The sequence below is a fragment of the Dermochelys coriacea genome, chromosome 3, assembly GCF_009764565.3.
Source record: "Dermochelys coriacea isolate rDerCor1 chromosome 3, rDerCor1.pri.v4, whole genome shotgun sequence".
Taxonomy (NCBI): domain Eukaryota; kingdom Metazoa; phylum Chordata; order Testudines; family Dermochelyidae; genus Dermochelys; species Dermochelys coriacea.
Genome location: NC_050070.1, coordinates 5,449,161 through 5,468,355, shown reverse-complemented (window position 1 = coordinate 5,468,355; position 19,195 = coordinate 5,449,161). Strand labels below are relative to the sequence as shown.

General features: G+C 49.2%; 1 protein-coding gene across 1 annotated transcript; it reads right to left on the bottom strand.

Moving 5' to 3' along the window:
• Positions 1-6,158: 6,158 nt before the first annotated feature.
• POMC (proopiomelanocortin) lies at positions 6,159-18,043 on the bottom strand. Its single transcript, XM_038395831.2, has 3 exons — positions 17,906-18,043; positions 11,781-11,934; positions 6,159-7,205 (listed from the first exon to the last, which is right to left on the bottom strand). The coding sequence occupies exons 2-3, from the start codon at positions 11,910-11,912 to the stop codon at positions 6,552-6,554; spliced, it is 786 nt and encodes a 261-aa protein (XP_038251759.1). The 5' UTR covers positions 11,913-11,934; positions 17,906-18,043; the 3' UTR covers positions 6,159-6,551.
• Between the last annotated feature and the right edge of the window lie 1,152 nt (positions 18,044-19,195).

Here is a 19,195-nt window from a genome sequence, read left to right as displayed (position 1 = left end):
CTTAACGGTCTGTCCTGAGGTTGGTACCCATGCTCTTGAGCTGCTGCAGGACAACTTGACCGAGTGTTTGTCTACATTGCAATCCGGAGTGGTGATAGCAGCATGCTTTGGTGTACCCCTGCTAGCTTTGATCTAACTAAATCAAAGTTAGCTCAAGTAACAATAACAGCGAAGCTCGGCCTGCCCAGGAACCAGGGTACATACTTGAGCAGCAGCTGCCCACGCTGCCATGGCTTCACTGATCTCGTTACTCGAGCTAGGTTTGATGTGATTCTAGTTAGATCAAAGCCTGCTTGGCTATGTCTACACACGCTGCAGTCACACTTCCTGACTGCAGTGTATGCAGACCTTTAGTCAGTGGCTCCTTCTGGGAAGTCAATAAATGTTCACCTGAGTAAGGAGCAACTGAAAGCTGGCCAGGGGCTTCAGGGTTTGATCTGGTGTCTTCACTCACTGTACTGCTCAAATGAGGAGTCAGAGGGTCTATAACTTACTTAGGTGGCAAGTTCTTTGAAGCAGCGACTGTCTTTCCATTATATATGTGAACAGTGCCTGGCACCGTGGGGCCCTTATGAGCAGTAGCATTAGGAGTAACAATCCTGGTGATAAACTCTCATGGGCTAAATCAGGGGTGGCCAACCTGTGGCTCCAGAGCCCCATGTGGATCTTCAGAAGTTGATATGCGGATCTTCAGAAGTTGATATGCGGATCCTTGTACAGGCACCGACTCCGGGACTGGAGCTACAGGAATCAACTTTCCAATGTGCCGTGGGGTGCTCACGGCTGAACTCCTGGCTCTGCCACAGGCCCTGCCCCCACTCCACCCCTTCCTGCTCCCTCCCCTGAGCCTGCCATGGCCTCACTCCTCCGCCTCCCCCCCAGATCCTCCTGCACGCCACAAAACAGCTGATCAGGAGGTGTGGGGAGGGAGGGGGAGGTGCTGCGTCGGGGCTACTGGTGGGTGGGAGGTGCTGGGAGGCTGCTGACGTGTTACTGTGGCTCTTTGGCAATGAACATTGGTAAATTCTGGCTCCTTCTCAGGCTCAGGTTGGCCACCCCTGGGCTAAATGGTTATCTGAATAACAGCAGGACAAAAATTTAGCTCTTCGTTTTTTGGTGGGTGGCAAATTGCCGGCACTACTATGATGGGTCTCACGCTTTCTCTTCTAGGGTGGGGGTTCAGGGCACTGTTTCTTGCCCCTGAACTGGGGTATTAACTGCCCCACTAGTGTCCTAGAGGGGGGGAGTGGAGAGAGAAGGACCCAGGCCCGCCCTCTACTCCGGGTCCCAGCCCAGGGGCTAGGGATAGCGGTAAACCACTAGAACTAGCAGTTCCTTCCCCTGGGCTACTTCCCTCTCCTGCCCTTCAGTTTATGGGGCTTCCTGCCCTCCCTCTGCACAAACCAGGTGTCCCTTTACCTAGGGTCTTGGTCTTCTTAGCCCACCACAGCACTTCTCCAAACTCTCCTCTGCTTCCCTCCAAACTGCTCTCTGCTCCAACACCAATCCACTCTGCTTCAACTCTTCCTCTTGTCTGATTGAAGGGGGGGGGGGTTATCATGTGACTGGCCTCAGGTGCTTTAATTGGCTTCAGGTGCTTTAATTAATTTATAGCATACTTTCTTCCCTCTACAATGGCTCCCTTCTAACACTCTCCTGCTGCCCTCTGGCCATGCTGTATCACAGGCTTCCGCCTGTTTGATTTGCCTACCTTGAGTGGCACTTCCCAACTTTGCTAGATTTATAGTTCTGTCCACCCAGGAGTTCTTTTAAGCAGCAGGTCTGTGTTTATTCCACCTTGGTGTTTGGAACTGCTGCCCTTCCTGCAGCAATGCTGGGCTTGACTCTGGAAGATTAAAAAGTAGACAGCGGCGGAGTGAAAAGAGAGTGGTCCCATGCTAGCAACCTAGCTAATGAAGACAATCAATCCTCAGGCTTCAGGATATCAGATGCTGGCCTATGCAGCTCAGGAAGGAAATTTCCCCTCTGATTTGCAGCCTTGAGTGATTGGCCATTGTGAGGGTCTTTGCTTCTGCACGTCACTCCTGGAGCCAAGATAAATTGGCCACAGGTGTGCTCTGGAGGGAGAATACAGGACTAAATGATCAGTGCATGAGCTGGTGTGGCAGAAAGCAGGATACTGGACCTATGATACTGGGCTAGATCCTCACTTGATGTACATTGTGGGAGGTCTTTATAGGTCAACGAAGCTCCGGTGAATTACAGCATCTGAGGTCTGGCCAAAGGGCTAGTTTGGCAATTTCCCTGTCGCTCTCAGGGTCAGGCCTTGCATTCCTTTGACCTTCTGCATCATTAGATTTGTATTCACCACCAAAACGGGAGTAGGCTGAGCCTGGATGTGGGCTGGTAGAGGTCCTGTCTGCAGAGAATGAATCTGAGTTCACACTCTACATGGGCAGGCTGAGGCCCCGTCTACACTACAGAATTAGGTCGATGTAAGGCAGCTTCTGTCAAACTCTGTAAGCGTCTACACTAACATGTTGCTCCCACTGCTGTAACTTGCCCACTTCACCAACTTAATAACGCCCCCTCCAGGAGAGGTGTAGCACTTACGCTGATGCAGTTATGTTGTCGCAGTCCCAGTGTAGGCACTGCGTTCCTGACATTGACTGTGGCTGCCTTTCGGAAGCCGTCCCACAATGCCCTGCGCTGGAAGTTGAATCGATGCAACTGCTCCTGGTGAGAAGGTGCACCGCTGACGCAAGGACCAGAGTGTGGCGTTGTGAAACCAATTCAATTACTGCAGAAGCTGCACGTCAGTGTAACTTAGTTTTGCAGAGTGGGCTTGCCCTGAGACGTGACGCATGGGGTCTGTTTCTTTGCTGCAGGGGCCGGACATATGAAGGGAAACCTCTCTGTATACAGTGGGTGATCTAACACAAAAGGGACTGGGGCACAACGGGTTAATTTAAGAGCGGGGGGGAAGGACTCTAAGGCGGTAGGGTTAGAGCGGTGCAGTGAGCTAACACACAGGCCTTTCACTCGAGGCCAGCTTCAGAACCTGGGTTAGGGGCTTTGCCAAACTGAGTTTGAGGCTCCCCCCCTTTATCTCGCACATCAGAGAATCATCACCCGGGGGATAGGATTAAATGCTAGCAGCTGTCTCCAGTAAGAAGTTCTGGGCTGAGCTACTCAGGCTCGAGGCAGTGGCTGGTGGAAGGATGGTGCACTGAGGGCTGAGATGTATTGGCAGAACTGCTGGGGAGCAGAGGGGAGGAGCTGAAATATAGAATCGTAGGACTGGAAGGGACCTCGAGAGGTCATCTAGTCCAGTCCCCTGCACTTATGGCAGGACTAAGTATTCTCTAGACCGGTCTGTTTACCTGCCGCGTCCGCAGGTTCGGCCGATCGCGGCTCCCAGTGGCCGCGGTTCGCCGCTCCAGGCCAATGGGAGTTGCGGGAAGCGGCGCGGGCTGAGGGACGTGGTCACCCTTCCCGCAGCTCCCATTGGCCTGGAGCAGCGAACCGCAGCCACTGGGAGCCGCGATCGGCCGAACCTGTGGACACGGCAGGTAAACAAACCGGCCCAGCCCACCAGGGGCTTTCCCTGCACAAGCAGTGGAACAAGTTTGGCAATCACTGATCTAGACCATCCCTGACAGGTGTTTGTCTGACCTGCTCTTAAAAATCTCCAGTGACAGAGATTCCACAACCTCCCATGGCAATTTGTTTCAGTTCTTAATGATCCTGACAGGTAGGAAGTTTTTCCTAATGTCCGACCTAGATCTCCCTTGCTGCGATTTAAGCCCATTGCTTCCTATCCTGTCCTCATTGAATAAGGAGAACAATTGCTCATCCTCCTCCTTATAACAAACTTATGTACTTGTTCCCAATCTGTCTTGTCTTCTCCAGACTAAACTAACCTAATTTTTTTCAATTTTCCGATATAGATCATGTTTTCTAGACCTTTAATCATGTTTGTTGCTCTTTTCTGGACTTTCTCCAATTTCTCCAGATCTTTCCTGAAGTGGGGGTGTCCAGAATGGGACACACTACTCCAGTTGAGGCCTTATCAATGCTGAGTAGAGCAGAAGAATTACTTCTTGTGTCTTACTTACAACACTCCTGCTAACAACACATCCCAGAATGGTGTTAGCTGTTTTTGGAATAGTATTACCTTGTTGACCCATATTTAGTTTGTGATCAGCTATAGCCCCCAGCTCCTTTTCTGCAGTACTCCTTCCGAGGCAGTCATTTCCCATTTTGTAAGTGTGCAACTGATTGTTCCTTCCTAAGTATAATATTTTGCATTTGTCTTTGTTGAATTTCACCCTATTTAATTCAGACTATTTCTCCAGTTTATCAAAATAATTTTGAATTCTTATCCTGTCCTCCACAGTGCTTGCAACCCCTCCCAGCTTATCATCCGCAAACTTTAGGAGTGTACTGTATGCCGTTATCCAAATCATTTATAAAGTTATTGAATAGACCCGGACCCAGGACAGATCCCTGTGAGACCCCACTTGATATACCCTTCCAGCTTGACCTGTGATCCATTGATAACTACTTTCTGAGTACAATTTTCTAACCAAGTGTGCACCCACCTTGTAGTAGGTTTGTCTAGGACTCTAGGCTATATTTCCCTAGTTTGCTTATGAGAAGGTCATGTGAGACATTATCAACAGCCTTACTAAAGTCCAGATATAGCTACCGCTTTCCTCCTACCCACAAGTCTTGTTACGCTGTCAAAGAAGAACAGTAGGTTGGTTTGACATAATTTGTTCTTGACAAATCCATGTTGATGTATCACCTTATTATCTTTAGTTGTTTACAATTTTTTGTTTTATTATTTGCTCCATTATCTTTCTGGGTACCAAAGTTAAGCTGACTGGTCTGTAATTCCCTGGGTTGTCCTTATTCTCCTCTTTTATAGATAGGTACTATATTTGCCCCTTTCCAGTCCTTGGGGATCTCTCCCACCCTCCACGAATTCTCAGGAGATCATGGTTGAGGTGCACTGGCAGATCTGGGAGTGGCAAACCCAGGTCTAGAACATCAAAGGATTTGTTGCAAGTCTGTGCTGATGTTTGTGAGATGTGGTGGAAATTAGCACAGTGACTGCCCACTCTGTCCCTATTCAGGTTTCAGAGTAGCAGCCGTGTTAGTCTGTATTTGCAAAAAGAAAAGGAGTACTTGTGGCACCTTAGAGACTAACAAATTTATTAGAGCATAAGCTTTCGTGAGCTACAGCTCACTTCATCGGATGCATCACCAGCTGCAGGGCGGGGAAAAGGAGGAAAACCTTTCATGGTGACAAGCAAGGTAGGCTAATTCCAGCAGTTAACAAGAATATCTGAGGAACAGTGGGGGGTGGGGTGGGGGGGAGAAATAACATGGGGAAATAGTTTTACTTTGTGTAATGACTCATCCATTCCCAGTCTCTATTCAAGCCTAAGTTAATTGTATCCAGTTTGCAAATTAATTCCAATTCAGCAGTCTCTCATTGGAGTCTGTTTTTGAAGCTTTTTTGTTGAAGGATAGCCACTCTTAGGTCTGTAATTGAGTGACCAGAGAGATTGAAGCGTTCTCCAACTGGTTTTTGAATGTTATAATTCTTGACGTCTGATTTGTGTCCATTCATTCTTTTACGTAGAGACTGTCCAGTTTGGCCAATGTACATGGCAGAGGGGCATTGCTGGCACATGATGGCATATATCACATTGGTAGATGCGCAGGTGAACGAGCCTCTGATAGTGTGGCTGATGTGATTAGGCCCTATGATGGTATCCCCTGAATAGATATGTGGACAGAGTTGGCAACGGGCTTTGTTGCAAGGATAGGTTCCTGGGTTAGTGGTTCTGTTGTGTGGTGTGTGGTTGCTGGTGAGTATTTGCTTCAGATTGAGACTCTGTTTTTTCCACCAAATGCATCCGATGAAGTGAGCTGTAGCTCACGAAAGCTTATGCTCTAATAAATTTGTTAGTCTCTAAGGTGCCACAAATACTCCTTTTCTTTTTGTCCCGATTCACTGTTCTTACATTGCAAAGGATTTAATACATTCACCAGTCATGTCTATCTGCTTCCAAGTGTTGATTTTCAGGCTGTAGCTTGTCTCATCCACTTGAAACGCACAAGAACCTTTGCCAAAGAAAGCAGCTCATGCCAGACAGAGCAGGAGACACTGCAGAGACCTGCTTAGCTTGCAAAACTGTATTTTTATTTGAATCCATCATTTACAGTATTGTACAGCTTGTTTCAAATATGAAAATAATCTGGCAGGTCAAAACTAGATATGCACTCATCAAAGCATCTCTTTCCTCATATGTACAGTACGGATGTTTTTATTTCAATGGATTGATTTTTAATCTGTGCACATTCAAAGTCAGAATAAGAACATGAAATCATTTCCTAATAGCAAACTGCTTAATCATAATAATAGTAATAATAATAATAATTAGTAACAACATAATAAGTGATCATTATAACTGTATCTAAGTGAAACACATGCCAGTGGGATCTTGAAGCTAACTTGGGTCTCCTTGGGGATCTATTTGCAAGTTACATCCCCACCCTCCACTCCCTCCCTCACCTTACTGGCCTTTCTTGTAGGCATTTTTGATTATGGCATTCTTAAAAAGAGTCATTAAAGGAGTCTGGCTGTTCTCCGATGTCATAAAGCCCCCGTATCGCTTGTCTTTGGGCGGGGTGTTCCATCGGAAATGGTGCATCTTGTAGGACTCTCCATCTTTCTTCTCTTCCTCCTCTGAGACCATCTCTTCCTCGCTCTCTGGGCTTTCCAGGGACTCGAACTTGGGGTAGTCCAGTTCCATAGAAAGGTCTCTTCTGAACTCCAGTGGGTAGCTCTCAGCGGATTCCTCTTCCACCCCATTGGGATAGACCTTGATGGGTCTCCTCTTCCTGCCTACTGGCTTTCCCCATCGGAAATGCTCCATTGAGTAGGATCGTTTGCTGTCTTGTCTTTCAAGGGCAGCTCCTTCTTCTTCTTTGTCTTCTCTTTGAGCTGGGGAAGCATCAGGGAAGAAGCCAAAGAGGAGATTGCTGGGGATCTCTTCTCTCTTGTGTCCAGTGATGCTGCTGCTGCTGTTCTTCCTGCCGAACTTGTTCCAGCGGAAGTGGCTCATGACGTACTTCCGGATGTTCTCAGACAGAGGCTGCAGGTGACCGTTACCTGGGTACACAGGTGACTCAGCAGACAGGTCCAGTTTGCAGGCTTTGATGCATGCCTGGGTGAGGAGAAAGGAAATGCTTCAACTAGACACACATTTGCTATGTGGGGCTCATGTCGTATAATGTCCAGGCATGGAGCTGACCTATGGGCCTTTCTATTTCTCTCTGTGAGTAACTGTACCTAGAAGTGTCTTCAGAGTCTTCCAGCAGCACAACTGTTTATTAATAGCACTAATACTCTGCAAGCCCATCTCAGGGTCTGAAGCACTCTACAAACAGTGAGCCGGGTCCTCAGCTGGTGTGAATTGCTATTGCTCCGCTGAAACCAATGGAACTATGCTGATTTACACCAGCTGAGGATCTGGCCATTCCATCTCCCCTTGTGAGGCAGGTGTGTGCAATTTATTTTCATTTTACAGAAGGGGAAACTGGGGCTCAGAGAGGGGCGGTGACTTGCCCAAGATCACACAGGGAGTCCTTAGCAGAGCTGGGCATAGAAGCCACGTCTCTTAACTCCCAGTCCGAAGTGCTAACTGCCTGGCCGTGCATTGAGTGGTATAAAGTAGACCCCTGAAGGGGAGCGAGCTGGGCAGTTTGCTTGCATTTGGCCAGGGAAAGAAACTCCCTTTTTCCTTGACTCCGCTTGTTTGCTCCATCACTTGCAACCAAGACCTCCCCAGAGGCCAGAGCATCTTATAACCATTGTGCCACTTCCTGTGGCAGGGGAATAGGGCTGGCCTTACCATGAGGCAAACTCAGACGGCTGCCTCCAGCACTAGACTGTGGGGGACGCCGCTAGGACCCAGCATTTCAAAGTTTTGGCCCGCGCCAGGGGGCATCATTTGAGCTCCCCGCCTCAGGTGCCAAAATGTTGTGGGCCGGCCCTGCGCCCTTGCAAAGGGTGGCTGAGGAGGAGCTGGGGCCGAGGAACCTGTGTTCTTAAATAGGCTGCTGCAGCATCCTCCCTGCTTCGTGCAACAGGAGGTTCTTGTAGTGCAGCCAATCAGTTGTGCCCCAGCGTCTGTCCGGAGTCACATGTGCACAGTTCCCACTGCTGGCAGCAGGAGATGTGCAGACGTAGGTGGGAGGGCTGGGGTTGGCCCTGTGGTTCTGTTGTGTAAAGATGGATGCAGATTTTAACTATAAACTGGTGTCTTCAGGGAGTTCATAACCCAGAAATTTATTATGACGCGGACAGCACCACAGCACCAGATGCTGCAGAGCCTGGTGAGTCCTGTGACCAGGGGGGCAATAGAGCCCAGGGAATCAGACTGTGTAAAATGGCTCTGGCAGAGGGCCTAGGGGCCTCTCGCTGAACTGTAGAGCTGGAGGTTATGGCTGGGATAAGGCATCGTGGGCAAAGCGCAAGCAACCCACAAGCCCTGACGCGAAGAACACGCCAGGGACTATGATACAGTCAAGGCAGCATTACAGATAGGCTGGGTCTGTCGTGGGAGGGATACTGACAGAGATTTAGGGCTGCGAATTAGACAGAGGGAATAAGGCCCAGAGCTTCCACACACAGACTGGCTGACTAGGCTACCTGGCCAAGGCTGGAAAGCCAGGGGCTGGAGGAAAGGATGGATACGGTGTTTTTAGAGCAGTGTTTGCAGTCTCTCCAAGGTGGCAGGTGTCTGCGTGTCCTGGCACTGACCCTCGACTTGGGACAGTGCAGTGATGCTTGCCGAAGAGTTCTTAGAGGCTGACTTACCAGGAGAACAGTCTGCCCCCTGAGGGGACAGGAGATGGGGAAGGAAAGGGTCAATGCCCTGGCAGGAAAAGAGACAGAAAAAAGGCAGGAAGAATCTAAGGGGTGGTCCTCCTCTGCTAGCGGGGCAGGGGGATAGTTCGTTACTGGTGCAGGCACTCAGGACATATAAAGAGACTGTCAGTGTATGGACTGCGGGCTGGCAGAGTTCTGTGGGTGGACTGGGGTGCCCAGGAGAAAACGAGTGTCTACCCATAGGGTCACAGTCATCAGGAAGTGGGTGAAGGGGTTAATGGACTCGGCAGCTAGAGTGTTCGCTTGTCCGGGTAGATCCGGTGAAACCCCATTGGATGCTGCCTGGGAGGGGATTGAAACTGGACTGCATATGTGGGGAAAGGAAACGCTGCCCCTTAGCGAAAATCCTCTTTGAGGTCAAGGGAAGGTTTAAATAGAAACAGGTGGGGATGGTGAAGGCTTTGCCCCATCCAGTCGTTTTGGGAATTGACTAGAAATCCTTTGCCTTGATGGAAGGAGGAAACTCCCGGAGAGCACAGAGTTGGTTATGGGGTGTGAAACACAAGACTGAAGAAGGGGGAGATCAAAAAGAAAGAGAAGAACCTAGCTAGGAAGATACAAGCCGGGAAGGTCGGCAAGAGGTAAAGAGCCTGGAGCAGAGAGAGAGCTGGTAGAGAAGTTTCAGAGGAGCAGCCATGTTAGTCTGTATTCGCAAAAAGAAAAGGAGTACTTGTGGCACCTTAGAGACTAACAAATTTATTTGAGCATAAGCTTTCGTGAGCTACAGCTCACTTTATCGGATGCATGGTAGAGAAGGAAGAGGAAATGGAGGTGAACAGGGGCTGGTGACCGAGCCCTGTGTGGGTTTAACTGCTGAAGAAGGGGTCCCCCAGGCAGCCCCAGGAGCAGACCAGCAGGAGAAAGAGCCTTTAGTCAAACGGGGGCCAGAACAAAATGTCATGGTGGGTGAAAGGAGCACTGAACCAGTGGAGCCGCGACAGAGTACAGAGGAAGATCAGCCAAGAGACAGTCCTGCCGAATGCCCTTGATATGGAGATGGAAGAGTGGAGACGGCCTCCACCCGCAGATTGTTCTTTCTGGGCGTGGAAAGCAGAGAACACCCTTTGAGGGGCTGCAAAGAGCTCGGCCCAAGAGACCATGGAGCATCGGGGAAAAGAGAGGGAGGTGTGTTGAATCAGTAGCTAACTGCAGGCCCTGTTGCTCTAATACCCACCAGAATGTATTAACTAGACCTAACTGGAAGGCAGGCCGTTAACAGAAGGTGTCAATTAACTGAGCAGAGCTGCAGCTGAAGGGCTAATTGAAGGGGTAGCAGCCTCAGCAGGTGGGACTATGCAGCTGGACAAGAAGGAAGTGCTGGAGAGGCGGGCGCCTGAAGGAAGACAGAGGTAGGCAGGGCAGACGGCTGCTAGGACTGGAAGCACGTGGGAAGCTGGCTGTGGACTGTAGATATACGTAAAGAAGGCTATAGGCAGCAGCCTGCTGGAAGAATACAATCGAACATGGTGGTGGTGAAGGAGACCTGGAGTGCTTGTGGTACGTGATTAAGGCCTGAAAGGACTCTCGGGGGACAGCCCCACAGCCAGCAACTATTGCAAAAATGATATCGGTTAACGAGAGGTCAAATTGCGGCCTCCTCACTCAGGTCATTGACTTCAGCCAGCCGTATCCTGCACATGCAGAGTTCACTGAGAGCTGTGACGGCTCAGCACTTCTGTACCTCAGGCCGTGTGCACTCAGGTGCCTAGCTAAAGCAGATGTGGGTCCAGCTCCTTTCTTACCAGCTTTGGGCAAAGGGGGCAAATCTTCAAATGGCTGAACCTGAAGAAGTGTTCCCTTTGCCTGCTCAGTAAACATCCCCTTGCAAGTCTAGTGCCAGGTAATTCTCCCTTCCTCCTTGGGGGAGGGCGAGGGGGAGGGGAGAAATGAAATCCGGCCCTTCCAGCAGATGGAGTCTGTCTCTTCCATCGCTAGCTGCGATGTGCGCTCTCAGTTACCAATGGGCCGTCTGCCGCTTAAGAACCTAAAAGCTCGTAGTGAGGGAGAGAACCTAACCTGGTGGTAGGCAGGCAGCGAAGGCTGTCTTGTTGCCCTATATACGCAATGCAGAGTGTAGGAGAGTGGGCACGGGGTGGAAAACTCCCCTGCAATCTTTGCAAACCCCCTCACTGCAGCAGGAGACCTCATGTTATTGGGATTGCTCTGACGGGGCCAGCTCCTCTCAGCTGTTGGGAATCTGCATTGCTCGATTGCCTTCCCTGGAGCTATGCCCACTTACACCAGCTGGCGACCTGGCTTAAAGGATAGCTGGACATATTGCTCTGAGCAGCCGTGCAGCAGTTCTATGGCATACCGAGGGCCACGGCTGCCTCTGAGCGACCCCAGGGACTCAGACTGGACCTGTGTCCTCCCACGGCCTGCATCGCTGCAGCCACCAAGGACTTTACAAGCTTTCATGACTCTGCATCCACAGCACCTCTGCATGATAAGGGAACAGAATCACCCGCATTTTACCACTGGGCAACTGAAACCCCTGGCGATGAAGTGAACAGCCCAAGGTCTGTGACTGATCTAGGAATCTCCCAACTCCCAGTCCTGCACCTTTGCTGAAAATGCTCCTTCCTGCCCTGTTGGGAACACTGCTTGGGAGTGGGGGAGCTGTCTTACCGGGGCTTTCCCAGAGCTAATTTCCGATTTGCTTCCAGAAAGAGATGTCAAGGAGTTGTTTGGGTTTTTTTAATGTATTTAATTCTGAGCGTGGCTCAGATGTTAGGAATGGGAAATGTCTATTGTGCCTCCATCCACCCGGTTTAGTGCAGGACAGAGCCCGAGTCCCATTTTAGAGCCCCGATGTTCCCCCTGAGCGCCCGGGGCCGGAGCCACTCACCAAAAGGCCGACTTCCGTGCTGAGCTCCCTGCACCTGCTGCTCTGCGAGCACTGGCTGTTCACGCCGCCGGCCGTGTGAAAGAGCAGCATGCCCAGAATCGCCATCAGGCCGCTCCGTATGGGTTTCAGCATCTTCGGGATGGAGCTCGGACTCCTGAGGAAACGGAAGGGGTGGGGGTGATGCCAAGAGTAATCGCCGCGATGTTTGTCAGCCGCGCCGGCAGCTGTTAGCCGTCACCTCAGCAGCCAGGTGAGTCCAGCGCGGTTGCATGGGACGGACAGAAAGAGAGGGTTATACGCAATGAGCTTGCCAAACAGGTCCAGTCAAATGTAGCTCCTGCACCGGGAGCGGGGGCGTCTCCTGAGAAGACATTTGTATCTGTTAGACCTGGACCCAGCTCCCAGATGAAAGCCACCGGACAGGGAGAGGACGGAGGCTTTCAGAATTTGGACATGGGCCTGGGTCTGAATTTCCAAGTTTGGCTGCTGTCTCTCTCTGTTCGGCCTAGCCAAAATCACAGACGTGCCCTTCAACGTCCAGGGGAGGGACTGGCATTCAAACCCAGGGCTGGAGTTAAATGCCACATCATTTCTCTCTAATGCAGTGGTCCCCAAACTTTTTACCTCATGCCCCCTTCCTAGAGCCGGGAGTGGGGCTGCAGCTGGGGGTAGGGCTGGGAGCAGAGCTGGGTGGTGCTTCTTCCCCGCCTCCTGTGGGGGCTGGCCCAGGCCCCAGCTGCACCCCCTTGCCCCGAATGGTCTTCCGGGCCCCCCAAGGGGGGGCGTGCGCCCCACAGTTTGGAGACCTCTGCGCTAATCAGTCCAATTGCCAATCTGAATATCGGCCGACTTTGGAAGGACGGGACTTGGGTTTCCAGCCCTGCTATAGAGCTTAGGGCCGCAGAAGGATGCTGGAGCTGAGTCCTATCCCTGCACAGCCATGGGATGCGCCCAGATGCCACAATGACAGTCATGGTATAAATACTGGGATGGATGGGCAGTGAGCCCCAGCACAACTCTCAGGTACGGCAGGGGCTCACAGTAGCTGAGTTCCAGCTCAGCAGACAGGGATCCCCTCCCAATGCACTGCTGTGAGGGATGCTATTCTGAATAGTATCCCTGAAACTTTGGAGGTTTACAGGTCATGAGTCGTTGCTCAGACTCACTACAGGCAACGTCTGTTTGTAATAGAAAGTTTTGATTGGGCGGGTATGTAGATAATGTAAAAAGCCCTGGTTCCATCCATGGAATTTTTAAATGCTCCTTTTGATACATTCCCCCCCCCATTCCCTTTATCTCTTAAATCATGTAAAAATAATTGGGGTGAAATAAGGTATTCCTTTGGGGTTTACTGGTTTCATTGCCTCTGGGGCTTGGATCAGTTACAAAGCGGGCTGAGTCCTCAGCTGGGGTAAATTACCGTTTCCTCACTGAAGCCGTGTTGTGTTGTACAAATACCCTGGCGGGGACTTCAATAGAGATGCTGGTTGATACCTGCTGAAGATCTGGCCCTGAATTTTTAGGTAGTATCCGTCTTAAGGGAGGTTAATCACAGACACCGGGTCTGGAGAAACTTCCCTTCTGCAGAGAGCAGCTTTTATAGGGAGGTGAAATGAGTTTAGCTTGTTCTCTGTGCTCTGGATCAGATTGCCTTAGTTCTGTGACAGATGCAGTTCCTCTCCTGTCATTTCTGCAGAACCATTGTAGCTAACTGAGAAGCAGGCTCCATTCTAATCTAATCAGCATAATTGCTAACTACAGCCCTGGCCTTGTAAAAGTCCTGCACAAAAGCAATGTTTATTCTTAAAGGAAAGCAGTTATCTCACCCTGCAGGGCAGGCAGCATATTAGAAGGTTAGCGCCATCCATTCTGATTCCAGTATCTTTACCAATGGCAATGGTGTCGGAAGCAGAGAGAACACAACTTGGGTTTTGGGTGCACTGGAAGTGCCAGTCAGTCAGAAAATCTTGGGATGTGAAAGTTAGAGGGTAAATATGGAGCCAGACTCCAGTTTTGTGCCCTAAGAAGCACGTGAAGAGCATAGGAAATCACCCTCATTCTCTGTGCCTGGAGTTCTCGCTTCGTTGTATAACACCAAGTTATAGCTGTTACTTGAACATTATTGCTGACATCATTAGCAATGTTCGCTGGGCCTGTCTCTAATACTTTCATCGGAGGGTCTAAAAGCCTGTTGCAGATACTAATGCATTCAGCCTCACTCATGCCTCTGAGTTATGCAAGTATCCCCCTCACAGTTCTGCAGAAAGGGACCATGTACAGAAGGAATGTGTCCAAAGTCACTCAGGGAGTGTTCCGGAGACTCAGAAATAGAACGGAGGAGGCTGGACTCCTAGTCCCTTGCACTAACCACTAGATAACTTTCTTTATTAACAGATTAGAGATTCAGAATCTGCAATTATATTCACAGACGCATATAGATCACACTATCCCCAGTCAAAATGCAGCTTGGCTTTTGTTCTGTTGAATACAAGACAATATATTTATCCAATGTTATCTCTTTCATTCCTAATTAAAAAGCTTCTTTTTTGGGAAGGAACCCGGCTCCTTGAATTTGATTCTATGTGGAGGGAAAAAGCGAGACTTTCTTGGCTGGCATTTGCTACCTAAAGGTCCATCTAAGGATAGATAAATGCAATTAGGGTTGCTAATTGAAACATATTAGCGATGCATTCTTCAGAACATAAGCCCCTCTGATAGACTCTCGGCTACAGCTTACAGTGAACCGAGCTGCCCTTGTATAGAAATTGCTTATTGTTGTTCCCATTCTCCTAACTTCTCTCTCCCTAGACTTAGATGGCAAGGCTCTTGAACAGGGACTGTCCTTGCAGCGCATATGAGAGAGTGGTTGCTTTTGTAAATAATAGATGAAGATTTAGTCATCAGATGCTTGTAGACAGCACTTGGAAGTTGCAGTGGGGGGTCAGAAGCTGATGTGCTTTGAAAATGCCACTCTAAATCTTGGTGAAGAATACAGCTGGAACATCTCTCGGGGGTGTAAAACAAAGGTGTTCAAACTTTCCAGTCGTGCCCCCCTTTCCATTCACGGAATTTGTCATCCCACCCCACTCCATTACTTGTAGTCTGAGATAATCCCCTAGTTCTGCACTATTGCTGGCCATGGGGCTGCCTTCAGAGCTGGGCAGCCAGAGAGTGGCATCTGCTGGCAGGGCACTGCCACCCTTACTTTTGCACGGCTGCTGGCGGCAGCGCTGCCTTCAGAGCTGAGTGACTGGAGAGCGGTGCCTGCTGGCTGGGCCATTCATATTGTTTGTGGCACAGAAGGGCTATTTTTTTAACCCCACGCCTGTCCTGCCCTGCAATACCCACTCTATTTTTAGACCGCTGCCGCTATTATGGCAGCGGGTCCTGTGGGATCCCAGTTTCTTCACCCCCCGTCCCCTGAGAACCTCTTGCCCCAACCTTCGGGGTGTGCGCCCCCAGCTTGTGCACCACTTGTGGAGAAGGTAGGTTTCAGGACCTGGGCTAGCTCTTAGTGCTATAAAAGGCTGAGGAAAAGAACTGTAATTAGCATTCCTCACCCAGGGAGAACTTCAGCTGAGGTCAATGGGATTTGAAGGAGGACTGCAGTAGAGCCAGTCTTTTCTTAGAAACGTGCTTTTCGACAAAAAAAAGTGGGCCTTTGACTAAATGGACATTTTTGTGAGAAGAGGTTTCTCAGGTGTTGTTAAAAACAAAATCAAAAACGGCCGCAAACCAAACCAGGCACGCACACATTTCTTTGTTCTAGAACTGCAATCTGAAGTTTGTTGGTTTTCAGTTGAAAGTTCAGAAATATTTGGGGGGTTTGGGTTTTTTTTGGTTAAACCCTGAAAAATGCCACAAAAATCTGTGGTAAAAATGAAAAAGGTTAGGGTTGTTTTTCTAACTATTTTCATGGAAAATAAGATATTCTTTTCCACTTGCTCTTCTTACCACTTTATGGGATTGGGCCCGTTGACTTTCCCTTACACCATGACTGGTCTCATTGAAGTCAATGGACAAAAGTTCTATTTCATGTGAGTGAGGCCAGGTCTACACAAGGCCCTTTTACCAATACAGTATCCCAGCAAAGCCCTCCTAGAATGGATGCAGCTATACTAGCAAGCTGTGCTTTGTGCTGGTGGAGTAAAACCACCTCTGTGATTGAAACATGCCCTGACACCACTCCGTGTGAGCAAAAGAGCTTTTTTGCTGGTACTCTGTGTTGACACTGCCAGTTTTGCCAGCAAAACTCTGTCGATCAAGGGTCATACTTCTTCATGCCCCTGTCCAACATAGGCTGTGTCTACCCTACAATCTTAAGTCGGCCTATGTTAGGTCAGCTTACAGCCACCACATTAATTACTGCAGTGGCTGATGTCCACACTACCCTCCTTCTTTCGGTGGTACACATCCTCACCAGGAGCGCTTCTACTGACTGAAAAGGAGCAGTGTAGGGGACTGAGAGCCAGGGCTCTCAGTCCCACGCAGCTCCCCAGCGGGAGTCCAGCTGCCCCCTGGAACTTCTCACCTTCCCGCCAAGAGTGGGGGAAAGCTGCCTGCGGCTTCTCACCTCTGGTGGGGAGATCCACGTCTGGAGTCCAGTTGGCTGCTGTGCTCCCAGTGGGGAACAGGGAATTGGGACCCCAGAGGGCAGCAGGGCTTCTAGCAGGGAGTGGGGAGCCCTGGCAGCAGCTCAAGCCAGGAGCCTGCGTGGCAGCCCGGACTGGAGTGGAGACCCAGCAGCAGCCTGGCTGGGGAGCTGAGCTGTGAAATTTACGAGAATGACAGCCAACAGCTGATATAAGGAACCCAGTGTCTACACAGACACTGTGTCACCCTAACTACACCAACATAAGCCCTACATCTCTCGTCGAGGTGGTTTTATGATGTCAATATAGCCGGGGAGTTACATCAGCAGGAGAAAAGGAGTACTTGTGGCACCTTAGAGACTAACAAATTTATTTGAGCATAAGCTTTCATGAGCTTTTCCTTTTGCGAATACAGACTCTGAAACCTGTCATCAGCAGGAGGAGCATTTCAGTGTGCACATCTCCAGTTTTGTGGACAAAAGCTGACTTCTGTTGACAAAATTGTGTAGTGTAGACAAGGCCATAGTTGTGCTGCCAGAAGTCTGTAGTGTAGACCTGGTCTAAAATTCTCTTGCTCTGGCCCTGGTGGTTTTCCCTGAACTTAGGGATTTGGTATGATTGTTTCCTTAACTTAACTGAACAAACATCACTGCTGTTATCAACACTGTTAACAGATTCCTCTTGGTTAATACACCACAAGACAGTAGTTGATTGGGGAGCAGATTTGCAGCGAGAACACAAGGATGCTTTTAATAAAGCAGGTTATAAAAGAGAACAGATCAAACCCAAAATAAAAAACGTCCTCTCCTGATCTTTTGTCAGCGTGCAACAACCAGTAACTTTTGCCATTATTAAGGAGGTTGAGAAAGTACAAAAGGGCTTGGAGCTGTCGAAAGAGTCAGAGAGGGGTTTTGTAAAATATTTAGAAAACAGAACAATCCACAGCAAAATAGAGGAACAACGGAAAAATAAAGGCTCTAGGTAAGAATTTATTAAATATTTAGGTCCAAGGAAGAATGGGGAGAGGGGCTTAGTTGGTAGGGGTTTTTTGTGTGTGTGTGTGGGGGGGTATTGTGTTTACTGGCTTCCCCTTGCAGTTAAATCACTGACTACGAGTAATTTATCTTAGCATGCAAATGAATTGTAACATAGCTCTAATATTAACTATTTCCCCTTAGAGCAAAGAGGGCTTAGCAGTCAAGTGTCATTCCTTCAAGACTCACATAACAATTGGGACAATCAATCTTGAGTTGATCCCATTCTGAAATATGCCATCGAAAGATGAAAGCTAGTGGGAATACAGGGGTTTGTCCTCTGATAGCTTTATAGTTCCCTGGAACGGCTAATTCCTTTAAATCACACCTGATCTGAAATATTTCTGCTGGGTTACAGCTAAAGGACAACAGCTTGTTCTTTATCCATGCAAGGAACAAAGGCATAAGACACTGCCTCCGAGCTCCTATCTTAACGGGAGTGGAGAAAAGATCAGAGCAGAAGGAATAAAGAGGAAGAGCCGGAGTCGTTCCGACTTACCTGTTGCTGTGGAGTGTGATCTTGGCTTTTCAGTCTGATGCCTCACTCTCAGTCTCTGTGAGTGACTGTAGCTCCCAGCTCCAGCCCTGGCTCTTTTTATACCACAGGCTGGGCTTTGTGCAGGGCGTTTCATCCAAGACAACCTTCCGGACAGACCTTTTGAAGCAACAGGAAAAGGGCTGGGGAGAAGGGGGCGTGTGGGGTGGGGATATGGGCAAAGAAGCCAGTGACGAGGGAATGTTCCAGGTTTGGAACAGAACAAAAGATTAGCAAACAGTGTCTGGAAGATGAACGTTTGCTGGATCTAGCCCCATGGTAAATGGGGAGAGATTAGCATCTCCCTGTGAGCCGAAACTCCGGGTGGAGCCTGGTAAAGTTTTCCAGTCATGCTTGCTAATTGTATTTCCAGAGCAGAGATAACAGGCTTTAATTAAAAATCAAACTCCCCTTTGGAGCAGGTATTAGTGAGCAATAAAGGTATCACTTCTGGATCCTGGTGCTGTTTATCACATGCACGTTGGCGGGGTCGTTAGTCACTGTTCAGTCTCAGATGTTGGGCGCCATGGGTCTTTGCAGATTTTTGTTTGTCTTTAGCAGAAAAAAATATTGTTCTCCTGCATTTTAAAAAGTGAATATTGTGCTGGTGAAAGATGGGAGGTCGACAGCTCTGGGCCGCATGGAACAGGTCCAGCATGGACAGTGGCAATGCAAGCTCCCCCATGTTATCTTGCTAAGGTGCATCAACCCTATCTGGAGGCCAGAGGAGAAAATCCATCTCCCAGTTAATCCTTGGCCCCTCTGCTGAGATTGTCAGCCAGAAGACCAGCTGGAGCTAACTGTAGGTTTTGAGGTGTGGACACTGGGAGGTGGACTGGGACCCACCAGACCCAAGATACTCTAATAGGGTTGGCCTTGGATATTGGATATTTAAAATACGTTCCTGTTGGTATTGTGGTAGTGTCTAGGAATCTCCATCAAGGAGCAAGGCCTGTTATCATAGAATCATAGAATATTAGGGTTGGAAGAGACCTCAGGAGGTCATCTAGTTAAACCCCCTGCTCAAAGCAGGACCAATCCCTAACTAAATCATCCCAGCCAGGGCTTTGTCAAGCTGGGCCTTAAAAACTTCTTAGGATGGAGATTCCACCACCTCCCTAGGTAACCCATTCCAGTACTTCTTCACCCTCCAGGTGAAATAATTTTTCCTAATATCCAAGCTAAACCTCTCCCACTGCAACTTGAGACCATTGTTTCTTGTTCTCTTATGGCCAAGCAAAGAGGACAATCCTT